A 27,989-nucleotide genomic window follows, 5' to 3' on the forward strand; every position below is an offset into this window, starting at 1 on the left:
CCCTGAATCCCTTAATTCCCTCAGAACCCAAAAAAAAAACAGGAGACAGGATGGGAAGACAACAGTTCAAGACTTGATTTTTGCTCAAATCTGTTGGATTTGTGAGGGACTGTGCTCCATTATTTCTGTACATAAAGATAAGGAAAATAACACTCCAGACCAGCCACACTTTTCTTCAAGCACTGCCTTGAAAAGAGCCTGGAGAAAATACATCTGTTAGTGGCTTTGAACATGATAGTATCAGAGATAATGGGAACTGCAGATGCTGGAGATTCCAAGATAATAAAATGTGAGGCTGGATGAACACAGCAGGCCAAGCAGCTCTCTGATGAAGGGTCTAGGCCCGAAACGTCAGCTTTTGTGCTCCTGAGATGCTGCTTGGCCTGCTGTGTTCATCCAGCCTCACATTTTATTATCTTGAACATGATAGTGATGTGATTGAAAATCAATTAAAAGAACAAATCCAGGCTTTTAGCTGATTAGGCACACAACCATAGCAAGGAGAAGTTATAAAGAAAGATTTTGAGAACAACTCACTGCTGCAATTGGGTAGAGAGTTTTGTTGCCCACTCCAAAGATATGCCAGGATTTCCACTGATGGACTGAACACCTGAGACAGACCCCTCATGGGATGTAAGTAAAATCAAATCAAATTTCAAAGCAGCCTCTGTAATTGTAAGTATGAATGATTGCCTTAAAATTTACAAAAGGTGTTCCACATGTAGTCCACAAATATGCTAGTTGTTGTGTGCCATTGATATCGAGGCCAGAAACTTTAGATGAAAGAGGCTGTACAACTCACTCTTAATGTTGTAAGCTTGTACAGGCCACTTCTATTTATTTTGTCATATGGACTGGGAAAATATACTAGTTTAAACTAAGCAAACTATGTGAGCTATTTGCGGTTTCAAAATCAAGTTACTGGAGCTTGTTGTGAGTTCTATATGCAATTTGCCTTATTGGAACAGTGAGGGAGGAGTCCAGATAAATTAATGGCATCTCTGTATGTCCAGGGCAGTTCTGCCCAGATACAGCCTTGTGATTTGATTTTCAATTGACACCAATTATTGTGGGCTTGGGAGAGCGCTGCACAGCAACATCTTACTGATTGGACCAAAACCCTGTGGGAAGTAGTTGGGAGAAATCAGAAGAAGACAGAAGCCCCAGAAACTAGAAGCATCAACACTTATCACTGCGTTCCATTTATGTGAAAATTGTCAACTTCAACTCCCTGTGGAAGTGTAGGGGAAAATTACTTAGAGTTGCTGCAAGGAAGAATAATAAACCCTGCAGGAAAAGAAAGATCCCTGGGTCCAACCAAGCAACCAGTGAATTAAAAAATAATCATCTCAAAAAGCATTGTCGTTGCATTGAAGAAAGAAAAATGATTGAGGAACCAACCAATCTACTTAGTAATTTGGGATTGGTGACACAGAACTGTGATCTTGTGTTCGTGCGTGTGCATGTTCATGCATGTGTGTGTTCGTGCGTGTGTGTGTCCGTGCATGTGTGTGTGTGTGTGTGTGTGTGTGTTCTTGTGTCTGTGTGTGTGTGTGTGTGTGTGTGTGTGTGTGTGTGTGTGTGTGCGCATGTGTGTTTGGGAGGATGGGGTATGGGGGAGGGGTTTAAAGTTTAAGTCACATAAATTAAGAATCCTTTTCTTTTTTCTGAGTTGTTTACATTATACAGTTGTAGGTGAACAATTCATTTAGTCTACTTTTTGCCATTGGTTAAAAACAGTTTGATTATAAAAAATGAAAGTTTTCTTGTGAATGGAAAAATACCTGCATGTACACCCTTTTAACCTGAATGAGGCAGTTAGATAGAATTGGGCAATTGGTTTTAGTCCAATTTTCATACTGTGATGACTCAGGAAATGGTCAGGTTTGATTTACAGTGCGCTATCCCCAGTGAGTAGTGCCATGGTACAGAAGAAACCTTTCGAAGCAGCATTACTTTTTTGTCAGTCGTAACAAAATCACATGGTTTAATCAGCATGTTTGCTTAATTACAGATATCATTGTAATGCTCTCCGAACTAAATTAGAGGAAATCTTCAAGACCATCAATAATACCCTTTACTGGCATAACATTCACAAAAGAGGAGAAAAACAACAATAAACTGCCATTCCTAGATGTCACAGTAGAGTGAACAGTCAATGGGGAACTTCAAACCAGCGTCTACAGGAAAACATCACACACGGACCAAATACTGAACTACAGGAGCAACCATCCCAACACCCACAAACGAAACTACAATAGAACATTATTCCGACGAGCCACCACACACTGCAGCACAGAGGAACTACACAGAGCAGAGGAAAATCACCTATACAGCATATTCAAAAAGAATGGGTACCCTATGAACACAGTCCACCGATTCCTCAGCAATAAACCCAAATAAACATAAAAAACGGGCTCAGAAACCATAACCACTCTCCCCTACATCAAAGACATTTCCGAAATGACTGCCAGACTACTCGGACCTCTTGGCTTCAGGGTAGCCCACAAACCCACCAACACACTAAAACAGCAGCTAATGAACTTAAAAGACCCTATACAGACAACAAGCAAAACGAACATCATCTACAAAATACCTTGCAAGAACTGCGACAAACTCTACATTGGACAAACTGGCAGAAAGCTAGCCACCAGGATACATGAACATCAACTAGCCACAAAATGACATGACCCACTATCACTCGTATCTTTACATACAGATGAGGAAGGACACCACTTTGATTGGGACAACACATCCATCCTAGGACAAGCCAAAATGAGACACGCACGAGAATTCCTAGAAGCATGGCATTCCAACCGGAACTCCATCAACAAACACATTGATTTGGAGCCAATCTACCATCCCCTGAGAAAAAGAACAGGAAATGACATCACCAATGCAGGAAATGGCATCACCAACCCAAGGAAACCTAACCAGATAAATAGAAAGCGGGACATAACACCAGCGCTTCGTCGGAGGCTCACTGATGGTGTTACCTAGAATGGTGACAAAACATCTGGGGACATACCTTATAGCTCAGTGAACCAGCTTACATCTCAAACACAATAAAGACCCACTCTCTTGTGGACTGAGAGGACGAGAGTGCTGTCTTGGAGGTGAAAGGAGGACGTCGGGTTGGCTGTGCACCCTTGCGACCAGTGGATCTTAATGCTGGCTTCGGCCTAACGCTGGTTCAGGGGAGCAGCCAACCTGCAACGATGGCTGCGGCAAGTGCTCGTGCCCCAGGTCAGGGGGTCCGGAACACCATCCGTGTTTCCGTAAAGAAGATGGATGAAGGTGCACCTGTGGACCGCACCTTCTTCGTGAAGAGGGTCCTGTTGGACTGTTGTGGGTTTGCTGCTGCGGACATTTACTGCCTGCAGGATTTCCCCGGAGGGGGTTTTTACGATGTGACCTTCCGGAGTGCCAAGCTTTGCGAGCGCTTCCTGGAGGTTTTCAAGGAGAAAGGAGGTGAGGGCCCCCTCTCTGTATTGACCGCTGTCCCACTGTTTGTGATGCCAGCGCAGAGGAGCCGTATGGTGACTGTACACATGTACAACCCGCATGTGCCAGCAGTTGATGTCCTGACCTTCCTCGGAAGGTATGTGAAGGTGGAAGGGGACCTAACTGACATGGTGGACCCCTTTGGCATCTGGACGAGTAAGAGGCAGGTCAAGGTGACGCTGAGGATGGGCGCAGACGGGAATGTCGCACACCCACCGTCCAGCTTCGCGATCGGCGGGAGCAGGGGCTACCTGACCTATGCAGGGCAACCTAAAGTCTGCCATGCCTGCGGTAGGTCAGGTCACATGGCGGCCGACTGCAAAGCCACCATCTGCAGGAACTGCAGGGAGGAGGGACACCTTGCAAAGGATTGCCCACGAGAGAGAAGCTGCAACCTTTGCGGGGAAGCGGGCCACTTCTATAGGGCATGCCCGCGGCGGGGTACCACCTACGCCCAGGTCGCCGGCAGGGGAAATGCGGGGCCAGCCCCCCCGGAGGAGAGGAAGGTACCAGGGCCTAGCAAGGACCCCACTAATGTGCAGGAGGGCCAGGCCGTGCAGGAGGGCCCAGCCCTGCAGGATGGGCCCGAGGCCAGCAAAGCACCCCTGCAGGCTCCGATCCCCCCCGACAACCCGGAGCCAATGGAGGCGGCGACAGGCGACCCAGGGGAGTGGACTACAGTCCGGAAAGCGAGGAGGAAGGTGCGTCGACGGGCCCAGGAACCGCAACAATCAGGAGGGAAGAGACAGCTACAGGGGGGCTATAAGAGCTCCTCTGACGAGGAGGATTCGGAGAGGGCCCACCCGAAGCAGAAGTTAAAGGTCTCGAGGGGGAAGGAAAGCAGCACCCCGCTTCCAGGTGACGGGAGGCGTCCTGAGGCTCACTCCGACACCCAGTCAAGTGCCGCTGGAGCACTGGAGGGCCCCCCGGAACTTCCAGGCGGGAAGGAGGAAACAGCACGTCCCCAGCCTGATCCGGAGCCGGACCCTCCTGCCTCCGCACCCCTGACGGGGGGATGCCACCCGGAAGGCAGCACAGACGGTTTCCTGAGCCCAGAGAGCGTCCAGCAGTTAGCCCGGGCAATGGGCATGAAGGGACAGATGGAGAGGCTGGACCTTGGACTTGGGGAGGGTACTGCGGTCACTGCCCACAATGGGGGTACGAGTTGCGAGCATTAATGTGCGCAGCGTCAAGTCAACCGCGAGATGTGTGTCCACATTGGCCTACCTGACCACCACCAAGGCGGACCTCCTGTTTCTGCAGGAGTGCGGGATACCACACCTCAACAGGTACGGGAAATGGTTGGGCGCCTGGACCTGTGGGCCTTCGATCTGGTCGGGGGGTAACGACTGTCGCTCCTCGGGCCTGGCTATTCTGCTGCAGGGGCACAACTTCACCATCTCTCAAGTTCAGGAGGTGGTGGGGGGGCGCCTCCTAGTGGCTGACATCACCTACAGGAATGCTCCCCTGAGGCTGATCAACGTGTACTCCCCAGCGGTACAGGGTGAGCGGTTGGCTGTGCTGCAGCGGCTTCCACCCCTGCTGGCTACGTCCAGGCCGGTCATCCTAGGCGGAGACTTCAACTGCATCATTGATGCAGATGGAAGATCCGGCGTGGGGACAGCGGGTGGGGGGATTCAACTGGACGTCACGTCCAGATTCCTGATGGGCACGGTGAAGGACGCCAAGCTGCTCGACGTCTTCAGCACCCCTGCAGACGGAGCGCAGCAGAGGTACACCTGGTCGCGGCCAGACTGGTCTATCCGCTCAAGGATAGACTTCCTGTTTGTGTCACGGACGTTCTCGGTCAGATCCACTGGTGTCGAGCCGGTGTTCTTCTCTGACCACTGCCTCCTGTTGGCCGACTGTCACTTACAGGACGACCAGCCGGCCGGCAAGGGGACGTGGAAGCTCAACACGACTCTGTTGACCCCAGAGAACGTCGAGGAGCTTAAGAGGGAGTACACCGGTTGGAGGACCGTGAAACCCCTCTTTGAGTCTCCAGGCGACTGGTGGGAGACGGTGAAGGAGAACATCAAGAGGTTCTTTGTCCTCAAGGGTGTTCAGAAGGCAAGAGAGAGGCGGGGAAAGCTGTCGCGACTCCAGAAAAGGGTGCAGAACCTGCTCCTTCTGCAGTTGATGGGGGTCGATGTCACGGAGGACCTCCGCGAGGTGAGGGGCCAGCAGGCCTCGCTCTTCGCCGCGGAGGCCTCCAGGATAATCTTCCGGTCCAGGGTCCGCTCTGTGGAGCAGGACGAGACGTGCTCGCGTTTCTTCTTTCAGAAGGTGCACAAAGAGAGCTCTGTGCTTAGCCGGCTGAAGGAGGACGACGGCTCGGTGACGTCGTCTCGGCCCGACGTTTTGAGGATCAGCAGATCCTTCTATGCCGGACTGTACGACACGAAGCCCACGGACAGCACGGCCTCCGAGTCGTTCCTGTCGTCTATCACGGAGGTCTTAGATGACGGCACGAGGGAGTGGCTGGACCGGCCGATATCCCTGGACGAGCTGGCCAGAGCCCTCAAGTCCTTGCAGAGGAATAGGACTCCCGGAAGTGATGGCTTACCGGTCGAGCTGTATTCTGCTCTGTGGGGTCTGGTCGGCCAGGACCTGCTGGAGGTGTACGATAGTGCGCTTCGGGCAGGGGAAATGTGCAAGTCCATGAGGAAGGGCATCATCACCCTCATTTACAAGAGGAAGGGGGAGAGGGAAGAAATTAAGAATTGGCGTCCCATTTCACTTTTGAACGTGGACTACAAAATCCTGGCCAAGGTCATTGCCAACCGGGTCAGGTCTGTCCTGGAGTCAGTGATTCACCCTGACCAAACCTGTGCTGTGCCGGGCAGGAAGATCGCTGAGAGCCTCGCGCTCATCAGGGATACGATCGCCTACGTACAGGACAGGCGGGTGGACACCTGCCTCGTCAGCCTGGACCAGGAGAAGGCCTTCGACAGGGTCTCTCATGCTTACATGAGGGACGTCCTCTCCAAATTGGGGTTCGGGGAGGGCATCCGCAATTGGATCCAGCTGCTCTACGCCAACATCGTTAGCGCAGTCTCGATCAACGGGTGGGAATCAGACAGTTTTCCTGTTAGATCTGGAGTCAGGCAGGGCTGCCCGCTCTCTCCTGCCTTGTTCGTGCGCTGTGTGGAGCCCTTTGCCGCCTCCATCAGGAAGGACGTGGGCCTGAAGGGCGTGACTATCCCAGGCAGCGGAGGCCTTCAGGTCAAGACCTCCCCGTACATGGATGATGTCGCCGTCTTCTGCACCGATCGTCGGTCGATGAGTAGGCTGTTGGACATCTGCGGCCAGTTTGAACTGGCCTTGGGTGCCAAAGTCAATAGGGGTAAGAGCGAGGTCATGTTCTTCGGGAACTGGGACGACCGCTCCTTCATCCCCTTCACCGTCAGGACAGACTACCTGAAGGTGCTGGGTGTTTGGTTTGGTGGAGCTGGGGCATGCACTAAGACTTGGGAGGAGCGTATCTCCAAATTTAAGCAGAAGCTGGGCAGGTGGACGCTCCGGTCCCTCTCCATCGCGGGTAAGAACCTGGTTGTCAGGTGCGAGGGGCTTTCGGTACTGTTGTATGTGGCGCAGGCCTGGCCTATTCCCTGGACCTGCGCCGCTGCGGTCACCCAGGCCATCTTCCACTTCATTTGGGGGTCGAGGATGGACCGGGTCCGCAGAGATACCATGTACAAAGACCTGGGAAATGGGGGAAAGGGCGTACCGAACGCCACCCTCGCCCTGACGGCTACCTTTGTGTGTGGCTGCATCAAGCTGTGCGTAGATCCTCAGTACGCAAACACCAAGTGTCACTACTTACTGAGGTTCTACCTGTCCCCGGTGTTGCGAAGGATGGGCCTGGCCTCGTTGCCGCGGAACGCTCCGAGTAGTTGGACCGTTCCGTACCACCTGTCCTTCGTGGAGAAATTTTTGAAAGGAAACACCTTTGACCACAAGGCCGTCAGGCAGTGGTCAGCACGTAGTATCCTCAGGACCCTTCGGGAAAAGGAGAGGGTGGATCCCATCGTGTGGTTCCCCACGCAGACTGCCAAAGTCGTTTGGCAGAATGCCTCATCGCCAGAACTTTCAAACAAGCACAAGGACATTGCTTGGCTGGCGGTGAGAGGGGCTCTGCCAGTGAGATCCTTTATGCATGCCCGGAATCTCTGCACCACCGCACGCTGCCCTCGAGGTGGCTGCGGGGGGGACGAGACTGTTGATCACCTCCTTCTGGAGTGTGCCTATGCGCAGGAGGTCTGGAGGGGGATGCAGTGGTATTTGTCGAGGTTCGTCCCGAGCAGCTCCGTGACACGGGACTCCATGCTCTACGGGCTGTTTCCGGGGACGCACACCGAGACCAACATCAACTGCGCCTGGAGGACCATCAATGCGGTGAAAGACGCTCTTTGGTCTGCCCGCAACTTGCTGGTCTGCCAGCTGAAAGAACTGACCCCGACCGAGTGTTGCAGACTGGCGCACTCCAAGGTCCAGGGCTACGTGCTGAGGGACGCGCTAAAGCTTGGGGCAGCCGCCGCCAAGGCGCAGTGGGGAAAGACCACCGTATGAGCCCCCTCGTCCAGAAAAGGGAAAAGAATCCTATCTGGTAACTGGGCCCAGCTGGCGCCTTCCCCAACTGGTCAGGGGGCCAACTGGGACTGTGCGGGGTGACGACTGCCGGGGCGGTTTCTTTGCTTTGTTTTTTTTTCTCTGTTTTGTTTTTTTTTCCCTATAGTTGGTGTACGTACCCCCGGGTAACCCGGAGTGGCTTGCATGACTGGGTAGGTGTATAAATGTTTTATTTTTTGTACATTCTATGAATAAAGTATATTTTTTCAAATAAAAAAAAAGGTGACGAAACGTCTGAAAACTAACCTTCCAGCTCAGCGAGCAAACTCACTTCCAGAGCTCTCTGAACTTTCAATTATCCAGTTACAAAATACATAAACTCTGGCTTGTTACCAGTATTAAGAAATCGGTCATAGTGATCAATTTGACCTGTAGTTCAAATAATCTCCATAACCTTCTGATCACAGGAACCAATTCCCTACCGCTGTGTCTCTGTGTCAAAAACACTTTCAACAGTAGTTTAAAGGGTGATGTAACCTCTTCACTCAGCCTTGTCCTCTCAAAGACAATGCTTTACAAATTGAGAGGGTAGATCTGGATGAACACAGCAGGCCAAGCAGCATCAGAGGAGCAGGAAAGCTTTCCCTGGCCTGCTGTGTTCATCCAGCTCTACACCTTGTTATCTAAGATTCTCCAGCATCGGCAGTTCCTAAAATCTCTGTAACCGGTTTACAAATTAATCTCACTTTCCCCTATTTGCTGTCAAAGCAAAATTGTTTAAAGTACCACTTAGCAGTAATTATCGCCCAGCTAATCATTTAACTATAAACGCATGCAAAATATCATTTAACAACTTTGTCTATTCTCTAAGATGCCTGTCCTGAGTGACTAGAATAGGATTGCTTTTGGCCGGATTCATCATTCACATCTTTCAATAGTCATTAAGAAAAAAATTGCTATGTGGGTGTCTGCAGCTTTTAGTATTTCAAACATCAGAAAATGTAGGTCACTGGTTGGTATGTTTGTTCTTTACTTGAGCCAGTAGTTTTTAAAACACTTTTAGATAAATGACCCTAGGAAGAGGCTAATGTTTAGTCTGTGATGGAACTGACATACATGAGATCTAGAAGCATAAGGTTGATAAGCTGGGTGTTGTTTTACTGTTTTGGAAATAGCCCATAAGACCATAAGGTATAGGAGCAAAATTAGGCCAATCAGCTTGGCAATGGGTTCCACATATACACCACCTTCTGGCTGACGAATTTCTCTTCCTCTCAGATCTATAGGGTCATCCTTTCATTCTGAGGCTGTGCCCTCTGGTCTGAGACTCTCCTACTAGTGGAAATATCTTCTCTGTGACCACTTTATCCAGGCCTGTCAGTATTCTCCAAGTTTCAATGAGGTTCCCCCTTGTCCTTCTAAACTCCATCGAGTACAGATCCAGAGTCCTCAACTGCTCCTCAGACAACAAGTCCTTCTTCCCCTTTCTTGTAAACTTCCTCTGGATCCCCTCAAATGCCAGAACATCGTTCCTTAGATATGCGTCCCCACACTACTCACAATATTCCAAATGAGGTCTGACCAGAACCTTATACAGCCTCAGCAGTACATCTCTGCTCTTGTATTATAGCCCTTTTAAAAGGAATGACAACATTGCATTGCCTTCCTAACTGCTAACTGAATCTACAATTTAACCTTAAGACAGCCTCCTGAACTAGGTTTACGTAAGCCCTTTTGTGCTTCAGGTGTCCAAAGCCTTTCTCCTTTTAGAAAATAATCTACACACCTATTCTTCCTACGAAAGAATATAATCTCACACTCTCCAACATTGTATTGCATCTGCCACTTCTTTGCCCATTCTCCTAGCCTGTCTGTGTCCTGCTGCAGCCTCCCCACTTTCTCAACAGTTACCTGTCCCTCCATCTATTTTTGTGTCATCTGCAAATTTAGCAACAATCAACTCCATTGTACAGATCATAATGTATAATGTGAATAGTTGTAGTCTCAACACTGACCCCTACAAAACTCCACTAATTACCAGCTGAAAGCCACCCCTTTATCCCCACTCTCTGCCTTCCGCCAATCACCAACCCTCTATCCATGCCAGTACCTTTCCCCTAACACCATGGACTCGTATCTTATTTAGCAGCTTCCTGAGAGGCATTTTATCAAAGGCCTTATGGAGATCCAAATAGATCATGCCCATTTTCTGTTCTTTGTCTATCTTGCTTGTTACCTCCTCAAAGAATTCAAACAGATTTGTCCTCACCTTGACAAAGCCATGCTGACTCCATCCTATTTTACAATGTTCTTTCAAGTACTCAACAATCTCATCCTTAATAATGGACTGTAAAATCTTACCAATGCCTGAGACCATGCTAACTGGTCTATAGATTCCTGTCTTCTGCCTTCCTACGTTTTCAAGCAGGAATACTACATTAGTCATTTTCTAGTCCTCTGGGACCCTCCCTGTCTCCAGTGATTCCTGAAAGGTCACCACCAGTGGCTGTACAATCTCCTCAGCTATCTCCTTCAGAATTCTGTGATGTAGTCCATCTGGTCCAGTTGATTATCAAACTTCAGACCTTTCAAATTCCCTAGCACCTTCTCCTCAGTGAAGGCCACTGTGCAAACCTCTGCCTCCTGCCCCTTTTCAAATTCTGGTATGCTGCTGTGAAAACTGATACAGAGTATCTATTCAGTTCCTCCACCATTTCTTCGTTCCCCATTACTCCGGCTCCAGCCTTATTTTCCAGCAGCCCGATGCTCAGCCTTGTCTCTCTCTTAACTTTTAGATATCTAAAAGAAAACTCTTGGAGTCTTATTTTATATTACTAGCTAGCTTACTCTCTCATTTCATCTTCTCCTCCCTTATTGTGTTTTCAGTTATCCTTAGCTGGTGTTTAAAGGCTTCCCAATCCTTTGGCTTCTCACTAATCTTCACCATTTGTATGCTTTTTCTTTTGCTTTTATATTGTCCCTGACTCCCCTTGTCAGCCATGGCTGCCTCATCCTTCCTTGAGTATGTTTCTTCTCCCTTGGGATGAATTTCTCCTGTGCCTTCTGAATTGCCTGGAGAAACTCTGCCATCGATGCTCCACTGTCTTCCAAGCTCCACATCCTACCAGCTCTGGCCAGCTCCTCCCTCATGTCTTTGGAGTTACCTTTATTCAATTGTAATCCCACAAGATCCAATTTCAGCTTCTTCCTCTCAAACTGCAGGGTGATTTTATCATATCTCAATCACTGTCTCCTAGAAGTTACATCACCTTGAGCTCCCTAATCAATTCTACCTCATTACACATCATCAAACCCAGAATTGTCCGTTCGCTAGCAGGCCTTCCCACAAACTGCTCCAAAAGAAAATCTTCTGGACATTCCACAAATTCTTTTTCTTGAGATCAGTTACCAACCTGACTTTCACAGTCCTCCACACATTGAAGTTCCCCATGATTATTCGAAGAGTGGCTTTTCTTACACGCCATTTCTATCTCCTAATTTTATTTTCTTCCCCACATCCTGACTATTGCAAAGAGGCCCGTGCGCAACTCTCATCATGACCTTTCTCCTTTGTGGTTCCTCAACTCTACCCACACAGATTCTATACCTTCATAGTTTCTTTGGTTAAGATTTAAGGGCCTTGTTTCTGATTGATCTGCATCACTTTCAAGCTTAAATGGAACATTCTTTTACATTATAGTCATTCTCCCCTGAAGGTTCCTCTACAACAATATTATTAGTATGCTCTTTGTCGCTGCACAATACTTGATTTAAAAAAGCCTGTTTCCTGGTTGATTCCACAAGGTATGGTTCTAAAAAACCTTCTAATGCACATTTCAAGGATTCATTCTCTATAAGACTTAATTAGGTTTCCCAATTTCCATGTCGGTTAAAAACCTCCATGATTACAATATCACTGTAATTATACAAACCTAAATTCCAGAGTTATACTGTGAGTTGGTTACTTCTGCTGTTTAGGGGCTGATGAATAGCTTCCACCAATGATTTTTTTGCCCCTTGATGCTTTATAATTCCACTTAAACTGATTCTGTTGTCTTTAACATTAGGGCAAAGATAATCTCTCACTGCAATATGAATGCACACTTTAATTTACAGAGTTACCACCCAATCTTTTCCCACCCTTTATCTTCTTCCTGAATGTCACATACCCTTAGATATCAAGGTCCTAGATTTGGTTTCATGGTAGCCGTATCACTCTAATGGTCATCAGATTGTACATGTGGTTTTCTATATGCGCTGACAATTCATTTGTTTTATTATTAATGCTCTGGACATTCAGATGCAGAAATTTTCTTCCCTTCATCAGACAGGGCACTGGATCTTCAGATTAAAATTTTACAATTAATTTGTGGTTACTATATTCTTAGACTTGAGTCACAGATTCTGCAGCATTAACAGACAATGGCATATAACAGAAAATCAGTTGGCCCTAAAAGTCTATGCAGGTGTTCCTCGTATCCCTCCAATCCTTTCCCTCTCATGTATTTATCTAACTTTCCCTTGAATACATTGACATTATTCACCTCAAATTATAGCCGGGAGCTTCTATTTTCCATTAACCTTAACCAACCTTGGAACAATCTGATACTGAATACCCCTCAAGTATGGGAATGAGTCCCCACAAATGTAAGAAAATAAGCAGTTCCAACTCTTTATTTTGTTCTGAGGCATGTCTTGCGGGTGGCTCAGTGGTTAGCAGTGCTGCCTCACAGCACCAGGGACCTGGGTTCGATTCTAGCCTCGGGTGACTGTCTGTGTGGAGTTTGCACGTTCTCCCCATCTCTGTGTGGGTTTGCTCCAGTTTCCTCTCACAGTCCAAAGATGTGCAGGCTAGGTGGATTGACCATGCTAAATTGCCTGTAGCATTCAGGGGTGTGTGGGTTATAGGGAGATGGATCTGGGTGGGATGCTTCAAAGGGCAGTGTGGACTTGTTCGGCCAAAAGGCCTGTTTCCACGCTGCAGGGAATCTAATCTAAATTGCCCATAGTGTTCAAGAATGTGTGGATTAGGTGGGTTACAGGGGCTGGGTCTAGGTGGGATGCTCTGAGGCTCGGTGTGGACTTGTTGGGCTGAAGGGCCTGTTTCCGCCCTGTAGGGATTCTATGTCTTAATCAAAACATTATTCTGCAACCACACTATTACCCTCCCCATCCTTGTGTCCAAATACCTCCCCACTTTACCCAGATTTTCCAATCACATATCATCCTGAAGTTACTGCTATAAAACCTAATTCAGAGCCAAAGATCATGTTAATTGAAGGGTTGCTCCATGGGAGGCAGGTTTTGAATGCCAGCTAGTGATTCTGTGAAAAACTACATGCCCTGGAGCACCACCTGTGATATGGAATAAGAACAAACGCAGTTATCTCATGCATGCATTTACCCATCTAACTGAATTTGCCAGTATCCTTTGTTGGTCACAGGAATCCAGTGGAGTTCACCGATGAAGTGTGAAGTATCAAATCCACCAAAAATAATTTCACTCCCAGCCCCATCATTTGGATTTCTGGGAAATAAAACAAAAAGAGAAAGCTTTTAAGTTTGGTCAAGAATGATGAAAAATAATCAATAATGTACATCAGAAGTGACAGCAGATTGTAATAGAAATCTGTGTTCGTTTAGAGAAGTATAACTCAACATTTCTTCCATTCACTGTTAGTAATAACCATGTAATTTGTACCCAGTTGGGAATTGTCCCTTCCTTCTCTACACTTGTTAAGGAAATTGAGTAAGTTTGGACAACTTGATGCAAGCTTCCACTGGGCAAAATCTCTAGGCTGACTTGAGAAGAAGAGTACAGGAGCCTTGAGAGAAGTTATGGGATCTGGGATCCTGAGCTAAAGGCTTTGGGATGGGAGTCTTCAAATCCAGGAATCATCAAGTTGGCTAGAGATCAGCCAAGATTGTGACACCCATCCAAAGATTTGCCAACAGCCTGATGGCAATGAGAGAACAGCAGGCTTGGTGGTGGTGGGATAGGCCTGAGGAAAGAAATCTTTAAAGCCAGAGGAAACAGGAAGTGGTTTATGAGTGTTCTGAATCGCTGAGACATGGCAGTTTAGTGAAGGAACTTTGTTGACCGCGGATTTCAATCTTACATTCTTTCTAAATCTTTTAGAAAATGTTGTCTTCATGGACACCGCAGCTGCAGAGGAAACGCAATGCAGTCACAGCCCCTATGATGTACATATGTCCTGCTGAGCTGGGAATGACAGGGAGCTGAGCAGTGTGCAGTCTTTGCTGATCTCAAGGCAACTTGATGTTCCTAGACTTGAGGACTCCCATCTCAGTGCCTTTAGTTGAGGACCCCAGTGTGCAGAGCAGGGTAGTGGAGCCTGTAGTGGGTGTGTAGAGCAGGAAGTGGGAGAAGCAGGCCCCGGAGCAGAGAGAGGGCGAGGGTTGCTTAGTTGCCGGAGCCATCGTGAACATGTGCAAATGCATCATGTCATGGCAGTGTGACACCACCAGGGTCAACCGCTCATGTACACATGTGGATATCTTTCTCCCCTCCCTGACATTGGCAACACATAAATGCAAAGAAACCCTGGCAATGCTCATAGCTTGAGGGGAAATGTCCCTTCTGTTCTTCGATTCTTATTGTACAATGATTGAACACTGACAAATGTGGCAAAATGTAGACTCACTAATGACAGTGCCAGGGATTGGGCTCGATTCCAGCCTTAGGTGACTGTCTGTGTGGAGTTTGTGTATTCTCCCCGTGTCTGCAAGGGTTTCCTCTGGGTGCTCTGGTTTCCTCCCACAGTCTAATTATGTGCAGGTTAAGTGGAAGGCTTTGCTAAATTGCCTGTGGTACCCAGGGATGTGTAGGTTTGGAGGATTAGCCATGGGAAATGCAAGGTTACAGAGACACTGTAGGGGAGTAGGTCTGGGAGAGTTACTCTTTAGACGGTTGGTTTAGCCTTGATGGGCCGAATGGCCCGCTTCCACACTGTAGGGGTTCTATGATTCCATGATTCTTTGATACAGATGCAATTAAAACTACAAGGTTAAAAACACCTAGCTGAAGACCAGGTTCTGGAAATGGCAGATAGAAACTTCAACATACCATCATAAGATTAACTAATGGATAAATTTGAAAACTTGAATGTGAAATTTTGATCACATGTTATTCAGAAGATTTGTTCAAATCATTATTTTGGACAACTGGGCAGAGGTCCCCAAAACCGGGTTCATAGCAAGGAAATTTTGAGGACGTAAGATTTAACAGTGTAATGCAGCCTTGCAGCATTGGGTCACTTTGACTGAACTTCAAATCGACACACTCTGTGGCAAGGTACTAGTACTTTACTACAATATCTGCTCAAATTTGATCCAGCACTCATCAGCACCCACAAACTTAGAGAACAAATGAATGACGTTATTCATCTTGACAGGGATGTGGCAATTAGGAATAAAACAATGATGTTTCTCTTTTAGGTATCTGAACATTATCACACACCTGAATTCTAATTGTCCACTCTCTGACGGTACACAATTTCAATTGCTGTGCTCTCACATGTACAAGACAATGCAAGTGATCCTTGATACAGTCCTAAGACACGTATGTTAATTGATGGTCTATCTCAACTTCATCTCGTGGTCACTTAGAGGCACTGGATACTGCAAAGACTACAAACCTTCACAACATTCCGGTCACAGTACTGAAGACCTATGCTCCAGGACGCGCCAAGCCCCTAGGCAAGCTGTTCCAGAACACTTATAACATCGGCACCTACCCAACAATGTGATCATTGTTCAGGTATACTTTGCATACAAAAAGGAAGAAAATTCAACCTAGTCAATTACCGCCCCACACTCAAACACCAGCAAACTGATGGAAAGTGTCATCAGAATTGCCATTAAGCTGCAAATGCTCAGCAATTCCTGCTCACTAACACTCAGGCACGCCTTATTCCTATTTCCTATGTTCTTAAAACCCTCTCGTATATTTCATATACCTCAGATTAATGCAAGGTTGATACCTGCTCCTCAGTGTGAAGCCAATACATTGACAAGATTTTAAAATATCTCTACAAGCAAAAATCATTGCTTGCAGCTCAAATTGTAATAGGTTCTGGTGACTATTTTACAATGAGTTCACACCCAGGCTTAATCAATCAAGCACAGTGAGCATAGCTCAGTTAGCAGAAAGATACAATCAAACAGAAAGTAATTAAACAGCAATTAAAAATCCCTCATCCACTCATTCTCTAATCCTTACTATTGCTGATGCCTTTACCTGAAAGTGGACAGGAGCAGAGTTTCTAGTTCAGTTTTGTTTCGTTCCCTAGACCAGGAGCATTTGAAATCATTTTCTAAACAGCTATTAACACAACTCAGTCTAGGAAACGAACCCAGAAGTTTCTTGATTCATAGAGATGTATATTTGAACTGGGCCTTCAGGGAGAAGTTTAGGGTGTGGAGGGATGGTGGTCATGGGGGCAATTTATACAGTGCCTCTTGTAGATACATGAAATCCCAAAATATGTTCCAACTAATGAAATAAATTAAATTTGTATTTTAGTACAGTCATCTCTTTCACAAAATACCTCAGTAATGTGACAAAAGTTTGCATAAGCAGAAGTGAATCTTGGTGTTTGAAACAGAAATACATGATAATGGATTGAGATTGGTTAAACAAATCAGGGTTTGCATTAAATAAGTGCTAGATTTTTCTGATCCATATTGACCGAACACTGTGCCGTAGAATTTGAATACGAGGGTAAAATTCCAAGTATTCTAATCTTGAACATTGTATTGCGTATATTCTGTAAAAAGGAATCGTTATCTTTAAAGATTGGAACCTCAAATATTTAATCTACTTTGTATAAGGAGCGTAGAAGAAAGACTCACCTACTAAGATACACAGAAAAGAGGGGCAAGTTTACCAAGCCTTGTGCCATCATGTTGTCAAATACAGGCGTGGCATCTGCTGTTGCAATAGATGGATAAGCTAATCCAAGAATCCCATCAAACGGGGAATACAAAAATGTTGTACCAGGCTCTGTCACACTCTCACCAAATTTCTGGTTCACAACAGTGATGCCTTCAACCTAAGCACAAAAAGAAAGATCTGAATTTATGTGACATTATTCCCGATCTCAAGACAACTCAAAGTTTTGAAGTACTTCTGAAGTATGGCTCCTGTTGTCATGGAGGAAACACATTGAATCAAATTCTGAACAGCAAGGTCCTACAAGGTGATGACACAATGACCAAATAACCTGTTTTATTGATGCAAGGTGAGGAATAAACAACAACTGGAACACTGACGATAATTTTTCTGCCCTTCTCAATTGTCCCATGGGACATTTACAAATGCCTGAGAGGAAGTCAAGGCTTTGGTTTCAGGCCTGCTCTAAAAGACAGCGTTTCTGACAGTGCAGCAACTCATCAGCATTGCACTGGAGAATCAGCCTATATTTTGTACTGAAGCCTCTAAAGAACATGAAAAAAATACAGGCAAAAAGGAGATAATGGGAACTGCAGATGCTGGAGAATCCGAGATAACAAAGTGTGGAGCTGGATGAACACAGCAGGCCATGCAGCATCTTAGGACCACAAAAGCTGACGGTTAAGCTGCCGCCAACCTGAAACCAAATGTAATAGAGACAAAACTAGGAATAGTAAAAGTATTCAGCAGGTCATCATCTGTGGCAAGAGCAACTCACTGAGCAATTCAAGTCAATAACATTGAATAAGAGCCAATTAAGTATTCTCAAGCAATCCACCTATGGGGTGCCACAAGTCTTGTTTGAATTAACGTGTCCTATTTAACGGACAGGTCATTGCACAGGCACTGCAGCACTCTTGACATTTCAGATTCCTGTTTAGGGTACAACAATTACTTACTGTGACGCTGTCTATTCCAATTATTCCTGTCAGACTGCCTGTACCATAATGGATAGAGAAAGGACGGCCATCCCTTGTATAAGTTGATGATTTATCTGGGATGAACTTGTCATGCTCTTCTGTAAAAGGAAAAAAACAATGTCCTTTGCACTGAGACAGAATTATAGTGAACAAAACCAACCTTGTTTAATATTTCAACATATAGACTTTGCAAAGAGACATCTCATTGGACCAGAGATAGTAGGAACTGCCAATGCTGGAGAATCTTAGATAACATAGTGTGAAGCTGGATGAACACAGCAGGCCAAACGACATCAGAGGAGCAGGAAAGTTTGAAGAAGGGCCTTGACCCAAAACATCAAACTTTCCTGCTCCTCTGATGCTGCTTGACCTGTAGCGTTCATTTAGCTTCATACCGTGTTATTTCATTGGTCCATTTGCCTTGTCCTCATAAGGACAGAATGGCAGTTATTAAATTCCAAAGGCAATAACAATACCTTGTAGAAATTGCTGTTCACTTTGAGATTTGGCATTCCTGCGGCTTTGTTTTGAAGAGTGCAAATTAAAGAGCATAAAAGGGCACATCTCTTTTCCCAGAATTATTGTATGTATCAGAAAGTTAATTCTCCTTCTCCAAAGAGGAGATGACATCCTTGCTGGTACTGCATATTGTGGCTAATTCTCATTACAAAAATATTCTCATTCCTTTCCAAATGAATGGGCGTGCAACATTTTGGAACGGCAGAGTCTGAATAGAGAAGGCAATATGAAAGCTTAGATGTGGTCAGTTTACTGGATATTTGAAAGGAGGTTCTAGATCAGGAGACTAGGAATCTAGCAGTGAGTGTTGCCAATTTGTTTCACACACACAAGCAAATTCACAGAGTGCCTGCCCACTGGATGCTAGTACATGTTAGGGTAAGTACAAGGTTGAAGGATAGATGATGTAGAGTGGGGGTGACAGGGGAGTTGTCAGACTGGCAACTGGCATCCAGCGGATGGGTTGTTTCTGATCTTTTCTAAACAATTTGCGCAGTGATTGTAATCCGTTCAGTCAGGTAGGCCTTGTAGAATATGAGTTCCCTGATTAGGGCTGTTAATCTGGTCCAATCAGGGCGGTCTGGCTGACAGGTAAGAGCAGGAATGTCAGACACCCTGTTCACTCTGGCAGCTGGCTCTCAGGGAGCTGGATCAGTGCCAATGAATCTCCATGTGTAAATAAAGTGTGACGTGGTGATACGGGGATACAGGCTCCTGTGGAGATATTTCAATTTGGACAATGTAATATTGCCTCACATGTCTAAGTTAACCAACGACACAAAACTGGATATAGTTTCCAGTGAAGAATCCCTAACAACTCTCAAACACATTACAGCAGTCAATGGAGGGGCAGGAGTGGCACAGACTGTAGTTGGAACCATCTTCTTGCTGTCCATTGCGAGAAATTTGGTTTCCATTATTCTCTCATGGGGTGTGAGCATCTCTGCCAAATCCAGAATTAGTTTGCCTGTCTCTAATTATGCATGAATTGTGGGCAGTTAAGAGTCAATCACATTCCTGTGGGTCTGGAGTAACATGTAGCTAGACCAGCTTAGGTCTGCAGATTTTCTTCCCTAAATGATTTTAGTCAATAAGGTGACCTTTTGCAACAATCATTGATAGTTGTCATGGTCACCAATACTGAATATAGATGAATGTTCCAATCTTAGGTGGGACTTTATGTTCCAGATGGAAGTGAGACTGACAGTTTGCCATCATTTACCCGGTATATCCATTAGTCCTTCATTCCATCTATCCCCGATGCCTGAAAAAATTCAAGCCTATTGTAATTTCCATAGAAAAAGAAACATACATAGGAGTGCTTTAGGCGCATTTTTACTTTTGAATCCTGACAATTACCTGACCTGGCCATTGTGAAATTGCTAGAATGTGCTAATTGACACTTGACAAAGCTGGACCTCCTGCCTCTGCTCCCAGGCAGGTGATCACATTGCATTTTCCCACCACTACTACCATTCATCACTCACGTATCCCAGGTTTTGCCAACAGCATGTTTGGGTCCTCACCTGCAATGTGGGAATTACCAGACCCCAGCAAAACCAGACATAAAGCAGACATTGATGTTTCAGACACAATGAAAGATCCATGCTGTCATTGTGTTCAAAGTTCTTGGGATGTCTATGTCCAATCCTATAAAAAACTTCATCTCCAAAATTGTCAACACCTGATATATCCTCTCATACATGTCTAAAAACAGAAAACAATGCAAATTGTGATGAGAATCTGGATTCTAAGGGGAGTACCAATCAGAGCAAGAATTTTGAGGGTTAACCTGGTGACAATACAATCTCTCACTGGTCTTACTTACTGCAAGCTCTGCTGTAGCAATAAACAGAAGGCACCCATAAATTGGATGAACCGGTATCGAATACAACAGTGAAATTCTGAGGTGGTGTACCAATGGAAATCTCCCCGCCATACTGTGTCTGTAAAGAGAAGTGATTAATTATATAAATGCACTTAGCAGTAGATTGGCCTGATAGCAAAGTCCACATTTATGCAATGAAACACGGTTGATCCATAACATCAGCAATGAGCAATATAAGGGTAAACATTCTTCTGATAAATTCCATCCATCCAAGCTTATCATGACGAAGGAAATGTTTTTCTGTGCTCTTGAAATCCAGAACAGAAGCTGAACCCTCAGTAAACTATAAGGCTTTAATTACAACTGCTTTATCAAGTCATTCATGGGAATAGGTTGATTTTAACTGGAGGGAAGAGGCATGGAACTGGAGCAGTGATGGCAAATCATGGATGATGAGGCATTTGAACTTCTGAAAACTTGGGTGAATCACATGGGTAGAGGGGAGTCAACACTACTCAGGTAATAAGTCACATACTTCCATGATTCATCTGACGCCATACGCCGGTTTCAAAGATTCCAGTTTACTGGCTCCAGCCACCTCCTCTTTACCATGGATGTACAACCCCTTTACACATCCATTCCCCAATAGGAGGGTCTGAGGGCTCTCTGCTTCTTCCTGGAACAAAGACCTGAACCATCACCAGGAACCACTGCCCTCCTCCGCTTGGCTGAGCTTGTTTTCACCCTCAACAAATTCTCTTTCAACTCCTCTCATTTTCTTCAGGTAAGAGGCATTGCCATGGGTACCCGCATGGGCCCTAGTTATGCCTTTCTCTTCGTGGGGTACGTGGTCCTTGTTCCAGTCCTATTCTGGCCCCCACCCACAAACTCTTTCTCCGATACATCAATGATATCATCGGTGCTGCTTCCCTGTCTCGTCGAGAATTGGAAAGCTTCATCAATTTCATTCAGAGATAATGGGGACTGCAGTTGCTGGAGAATCCGAGATAACAAAGTATGGAGCTGGATGAACACAGCAGGCCAAGCAGCATCTCAGGAGCACAAAAGCTGATGTTTTGGGCCTAGACCCTTCATCGGAGAAGGGATGGGAAGAGGGTTCTGAAATAAATAGGGAGAGAGGGGGAGGTGGACCGAAGATGGATAGAGGAGAAGATAGGTGGAGAGGAGAGTCTAGGTGGGGAGGTGAGGAGGGGTAGGTCAGTCCGGGGAGGACGGACAGGTCAAGGAGGTGGGATGAGGTTAGTAGAGGGAAATGGAGGTGCAGCTTGAGGTGAGAGGAGAGGATAGGTGAGGGGAAGAACAAGTTAAGGAGGCGGGGACGAACTGGGCTGGTTTTGGGATGCGGTGGGGGAAGGTGAGATTTTGAAGCTGGTGAAGTCCACATTGATACCATTGGGCTGCAGGGTTCCCAAGCGGAATATGAGTTGCTGTTCCTGCAACCTTCGGGTGACACCATTATGGCACTGCAGGAGGCCCAGGATGGACATGTCATCTAAGGAATGGGAGGGGGAGTGGAAATGGTTTGCGACTGGGAGGTGCAGTTGTTTGTTGCGAACCGAATGGAGGTGTTTTGCAAAGCAGTCCCCAAGCCTCCGCTTGGTTTCCCCAATGTAGAGGAAGCCACACTGGGTACAATGGTTACAGTATACCACATTGGCAAATGTGCAGGTGAACATCTGCTTGATATGGAAAGTCATCTTGGGGCCTGGGATGGGGGTGAGGGAAGAGGTGTGGGGGCAAGTGTAACACTTCCTGCGGTTGCAGGGGAAGGTGCCGGGTGTGGTGGGGTTGGAGGGCAGTGTGGAGCGAACAAGGGAGTCACGGAGAGAGTGGTCTCTCCACAAGGCAGACATGGGTGGGGATGGAAGAATGTTTTGGGTGGTGGGGTCGGATTGTAGATGGCGGAAGTGTCATATTGGTGCCGCCTCTTGCTCCCAAGCAACAGCGATTGGGTTCCCCTTACACTCACCTACCATCCCACCACCATCGACATCCAGAAGATCATCTGGTGCCATTTCCACCACCTCCAGCAAGATGCCACCACCTGATGTATATTCCCCTCCCCTCTTTTGTCTGCCTTCCTCAGGGACCATTCCCTCCTGGACACCCTGGTCCATACTTCCTTCACCCCCAACACCTCCCCACAGCCACACGGCACCTTCCCCTGTAACAGGCGAAATTGCAACACCTTCCCATTTACCTCCTCCCTCCCCAGTATCCATGGGCCCAAACATACCTTCCAGGTGAAGCAACACTTCACCTGCACTTCCAAGAATCTTGTCTACTGCATTCGCTGCTCACAATGTGGTTCCCTCTACAGTGGGGAAACGAAGCATAGGCTTGGCGACAACTATGTTCTGCTCACAAAAAAGATCCTGAACGACCTGTTGCCTGTCACTTCAAAGCACCACCCTGCTCCCTGGCCAACATCTCTGTCTCCGGCTTGTTACAGTGTTCCAGCGAAGCCCAGCACAAGCTGGAGGAACAACACTTCATTTTCCGCTTGGGGATCTTACAGCCCTGCGGACTCAATATTGAGTTCAATAATTTTAGGGCCTAAACTCTCCCATGTCCCAGCTCATCACCCCACACACCAGGCCTTGTTACCACATAGCCTGCCACTACTCAACCCTGGTTGTTAGTCACTAACAGTCCCCATTAACAGCTATTCACCCTCCCAGCCTGATCGTTAGCAACTCCTTTGTCTGTCCAACTGTCTTCCTCTCTCTTTGGGCTCTATCCTATTGTTTACTCCCTACACCACCCACCTCCCTATTTTCTGCATATAAACTGACGTTTTCCCAGCCATCATCAGTTCTGAGGAAGGGTCACCGGACCCAAAACGTTGACTCTGTTTTCTCCTCCACAGATGCTTCCAGACCTGCTGAGCTTTTCCAGGAACTTTGTTTTTGTTCCTGATTTACAGCATCTGCAGTTCTTTTGGTTTTTAATTAGTCAGGTGATTGGTCAGGTGGTGTGGGCACTAGGCCCAGTTTCCTCAGTAACTTACCAAAATGGTCCCTGGTGAGGGAATTAGTGAATCAGGGCAGAGAACAAGCTAGCAGTCTGGAGATGGGCTGGACGGTAGGAGGTAGAGAACATGTAAAACCATTATGGAATGGAGAAACACTCCTCATGCTATTTAACAGAAAGAGCCTTCATTTGCAATCTTACTGTGTCAGGTTTTGCAGAAGTGCTCGATTCAATTTGCGCCACAGTCAGGCCTGGAGTTAAAGTAACAATTCTGCCTTATAACAAAGCCATTGAAATCAAAACAGGAGGCTTTTTTTTGTGCCTGAACAAAATTGAAGTGTGGGCAGGAACATGGTGTAAATGCTTCCTCATTTATTTACTTGATTTGCACTGGATGAGGAAGAGTCAATATTGGACTTGGAAGGCAGAATTTGTGGCCACCGCCAAGATTGGAAACAGGGGCCTGAAAATGCCATCAGCGCTCACAAGTATGCCTTTCAGTTGCTAGCCATTTTGATCTAGTGTGGGCTATGCAACACCTCAAAGTGGGAAGTCAGTTAAAGGAGGTTCCCAGTTTGTTTCTAGTTTACAAACTCGATGGCAGGCATTGAGAGGAAGGCTGTCGTGAGGGCAGTACAAATATGTTCAGGCGCAGCCAACAGATGACCTTTAGAGGAGCTCCCAGCTACTCTCTACTTTTTCCACCACTATATCTTTGGGTAACCTGGCTCTTTATTCCAGTTTATAAATCATATTTTAATAAAGAGTTGGTATGCTGGCTCCTTTGTTTTGAAGCACCTTTTGTTACTTACACGTTACTGCAGACTGCTGCCGCTCTGAAGGTGCATGCCCTCTGATTGACTTTCTAAAGCTCACTTGCTATCTTTCCGAGTAGAAGGAACCTGACTCTATGCCAATTGGAGGGGTACCCTGATCAAAAGCTCAATGGGTGGCCAGTTCCTCCCAGGGTTGGAAGGGGGTCCTTCAGGCAACAGAAATAATTCCATCACCTAATTCCCAATAGAACATTTCCACCCTAACTTTCTTTCATTGTTTCATTGGGGCAGCACGGTGGCTCAGTGGTTAGCACTGCAGCCTCACAGCTCCAGAGACCTGGGTTCGATTACAGCCTCAGGCGACTGTCTGTGTGGAGTTTGCACATTCTCCCTGTGTCTGCGTGGGTTTCCCACAGGTACTCTGGTTTCCTCCCACAGTCCAAAGATGTGCAGGCTAGGTGGATTGGCCCTGTCAAATTGCCTGTAGTGTTCAGGGTGTGTGGATTATAGGTGAAGGGGTCTGGGTGGGATGCTTCAAAGGGCGGTGTGGACTTGTTGGGCCGAATGGCCTGTTTCCGCACTGTAGGGAATCTAATCTAATTTTTTTTTTCCATTTTAAGTTGTTGCAAGTTTAGCTACAATTTCAAAGCACAAGATGCCTCAAAATTAAGTGAAGGTGTTATTATGGGTAGATGAAGCCGCCCTCAAAACATGTCAAGGAAATAACCTAGACCCTAACTTTTTCTTATTTTTAAGGCAAGTGCCAGGCATTGCATTCTGAATACAATCTTATTGGTTTGAAGCAAAACACACTTTATTCATACACTATAATTAAAATACAAACAAAAGCAAGAAGGATTGGAATAAAATAACTGTATTGGAAAACTTAACAGAATGATAGATTAATTAACTACTGTTCGAATAACTGTTCTAATATAGTTACATCTCATAAACACACCCTTGGCAAAGGCAAATTCAGTAAAACAGATTGTTTCACATGCAATTCTAGCAGCAAGAAGGGTACCCCAGCTTTTAGTTGTAACAGAGAAAGGAATAAAAGCTTTTACATCCAGTTTCAAGGTCCCAGTAACTGCTATTGCAAGGTAAACTAAAAGCCCTGGTTCTATGAGACTTGACCCCACCCATTCAGGCTGCTTTTATTGTTCCAACTTTAAAAAAAAACAAGATCTCACAAGCTGTTTATGTTATTGCCTTTGAACACTCAGCATCTCTGCCTCAACCTTTTTTTTTTCAAAAGAAAAACCCAGGACAAAATACACCTCATAGCCACAGTATCATCACAATGTATTGGTCATAGTACCTCCTGAAAGACAGCTGAATCAGAGAAAACAAAATTCAAACTTCATATCAGTCCTATGCCAGAAAGAAGCTCATACCATTGTTATAATTTGGGCCAGTGAATATGTCAAAAAATAAACAAGGCTAGAGTATATATTGTCAAAAATCTCAAGTCTTCTAGCCACAGTCTATATACAAAGCATTTTACTTTATGAAAGACCCTCTGACCAAGGCAATGAGTTCAGGATAAGTTATATGAAATAGCTGAAATATTTGCTGCCATGCATTAAATATTAAATTCTGCCCTTATCTAGTGACTGTGAATAATTTCAACAGCTCAGTGCTGAATATCTATGTAACACTTAGCCAATGTCCCAACCAATGTGTTGGCAATTGCACTTCAAACTTCTTCAAAATTATTTTGGTGACCTTCCAAAGAATTTACAACAGGCTAGTTAACAAGTATCAATGCAAAAGTTCTCTTGGTTTGTTGCGTGTTTAATGTTCATATTATTGATGGAGATGTTCCGACATGTCTGAGTGCTTTATGTGTGATAGTCTTTATAAGTAAAGATCACAGTCTTTTCAGTCCCAACTTGTGTTAGGTCTCATTGGGAAGTTGAAAGGTCAGTTCTCAATGTCTCACTCAGTTTGTGAAACAATAACAGCTAAAATTTATTACTTGATTATCCTCTAACGATTATTTTCCTACCCAATTTAGCCATCTTGCTGCATTAAAGGTATTCTATCAGTAGCAATGTAAGTTTCATTTATTTAGTTTCAAAACCCAATATCTATAACTCAGCTTCACAAGTAAGTTTAAGCCAATTGCCAGAACAGACTTACATCCATGTAATTGAGAAGGGGCTCGGCTGTTTTTTGTATGGCAGAACACTCCTGAGCTTGACCCATTTGTACCATATCCATCTTATGGTGTTCCCAGAAATATGAGAGTATCCCTTTCTCTCTCATTGTTTGCTTGATCGACTTGTGCTTCTTCAGTGGAATTCTATCGAATTATAATAAGAAAAATTGATGAAGCCACAAGCAATGATTGAAAATGATCTCCCTGCTAAAGATTAGCTTCCAGATGATATAATTTCCATATTTCTGCAAAACATCTATCTCAATGCTTTTATTGTGAAGCAGCTTTTAAATTAACTCTTGTAAAGAAGGGAAGGGCAGTTAAAAATTAATTAGTCTATTTAGGCATTTTGCCTCCTAGCACTGAGGACCAGCTTTCAAAGTAATTGCCCACCCTCTCCCACAAACTCAGCTGACCCACAACAGTGGCAAATAAATGGAAAATGCCATCAGATTAGACCCCCATTCTTTCTTTCACTGCCTAACTCTCTGACTTGTAGCAACATCTAACAATACCAGGCAATACACCTCTATCCCTACTGCATAAAAGAACCTTCACTTTACTGGTGAGGAATTCTTCCATTATCTACAATGACATACATCCTGGCTTCTCAAAATATTTTTAATTGTTAAGCTTGGGGTGGTATTGAGTTATGAGGTCCCAGTTTAGGAAACTATGGAAACGAGCAAACTGATTGTTACACAGTTAGATGGTTGTTTTTTCGAATCCTAAAGGAAGAACAGTTTATTGAGATTAATGAAGGAACATTTTTAAAAAAGCAGGAGCACTTCAGAACTCCTCTGACGTCTCTGTTTTGATTACGCTTGATGATTGATATTCCAGAGTCCTCTGGGGTAGGGAATCTAAAATAACACAATGTCATGAAGGCAGAGATGCCATCTGGCCTGAACCTTAAATGTTTGGTCCCCTTCTCCCAAGAATGTGGCCCCTGTTTCTTGATAATCCAAAGGGGACAGTCATTTGAGATGAAAGCAAACACACCACCCAAGGTCAAATTGGTTAGAAGGCTCAAAGCAAAGCTAAAATTGTGAACATTCTTATTGACAGTTGGATATTCTGGTCTTCCTCGGTACATATTTAAATCAAGTGCATCATCTCTTAGGAAAACTGATTCTGTTTTGTTACCTTTTAAGGCATTCTGTCAAATGGAAACAGCAAAGTGTGAGGACTATCCACTTCATTCTGTCCTTCTGATCAGGGCCAGTAAGTTGCTTGCTCTCAGGTTACGTTCTTGTAAATGTTTAAATCGTTGCTGTAAAATCTGAATTACTATCGTGTGGGAAATGTTGCTCCAAGTGCAATGAAAACAAGAAGTCAGGTGAGTTTTATAGTGAATTATCAGAGCAAATTTTATGATGATGTTTCTCCTTGATAAGTCAGAACCAATTGGAAAAATACACCGTTCAATTATTACTCACTGTGAGACACAACTTCTCTGATTAAAAAAAAGTGTATTTACTGGTTACACCCAGTAAGTAATCAGAGGCTTGGAACCTGGAAGCAAACAGAAAAGAGATTTAACCAAAGTAGTTGAGTTGCCGGATCAAAATATCATTGTTACTGTTTGGATACATATTTTTGAATGACTCAGCTTTTAATCTTTAATGCGAGCATATGGAAATTAAAGAAGAAACAAATTTTATTTTTGGCAAAATTATCTTCATCTTGAGATTTCCAGACAGCTAGTTAGTTAGCATGAAGACGGCATCAACACTTT

General features: G+C 45.4%; 1 protein-coding gene across 1 annotated transcript in view; it reads right to left on the bottom strand.

Annotated features, from left to right (window-relative positions):
• Nucleotides 1–27,583, bottom strand: part of LOC125462666 (cathepsin E-A-like) — a 36,393-nt gene extending 8,810 nt beyond the window's left edge. Inside the window, exons 1-6 of the mRNA XM_059653357.1 lie at nt 27,398–27,583; nt 26,233–26,395; nt 20,318–20,435; nt 17,950–18,068; nt 16,951–17,150; nt 13,481–13,603 (exon numbers count right to left, since the gene is read on the bottom strand). Of these exons, the coding sequence (XP_059509340.1) occupies nt 13,481–13,603; nt 16,951–17,150; nt 17,950–18,068; nt 20,318–20,435; nt 26,233–26,395; nt 27,398–27,453 (779 nt within the window). The 5' untranslated portion in view covers nt 27,454–27,583. The remainder of the gene's footprint in view (nt 1–13,480; nt 13,604–16,950; nt 17,151–17,949; nt 18,069–20,317; nt 20,436–26,232; nt 26,396–27,397) is intronic.
• Nucleotides 27,584–27,989: the final 406 nt, after the last annotated feature.

The sequence above is a fragment of the Stegostoma tigrinum genome, chromosome 21, assembly GCF_030684315.1.
Source record: "Stegostoma tigrinum isolate sSteTig4 chromosome 21, sSteTig4.hap1, whole genome shotgun sequence".
Classification (NCBI taxonomy): domain Eukaryota; kingdom Metazoa; phylum Chordata; class Chondrichthyes; order Orectolobiformes; family Stegostomatidae; genus Stegostoma; species Stegostoma tigrinum.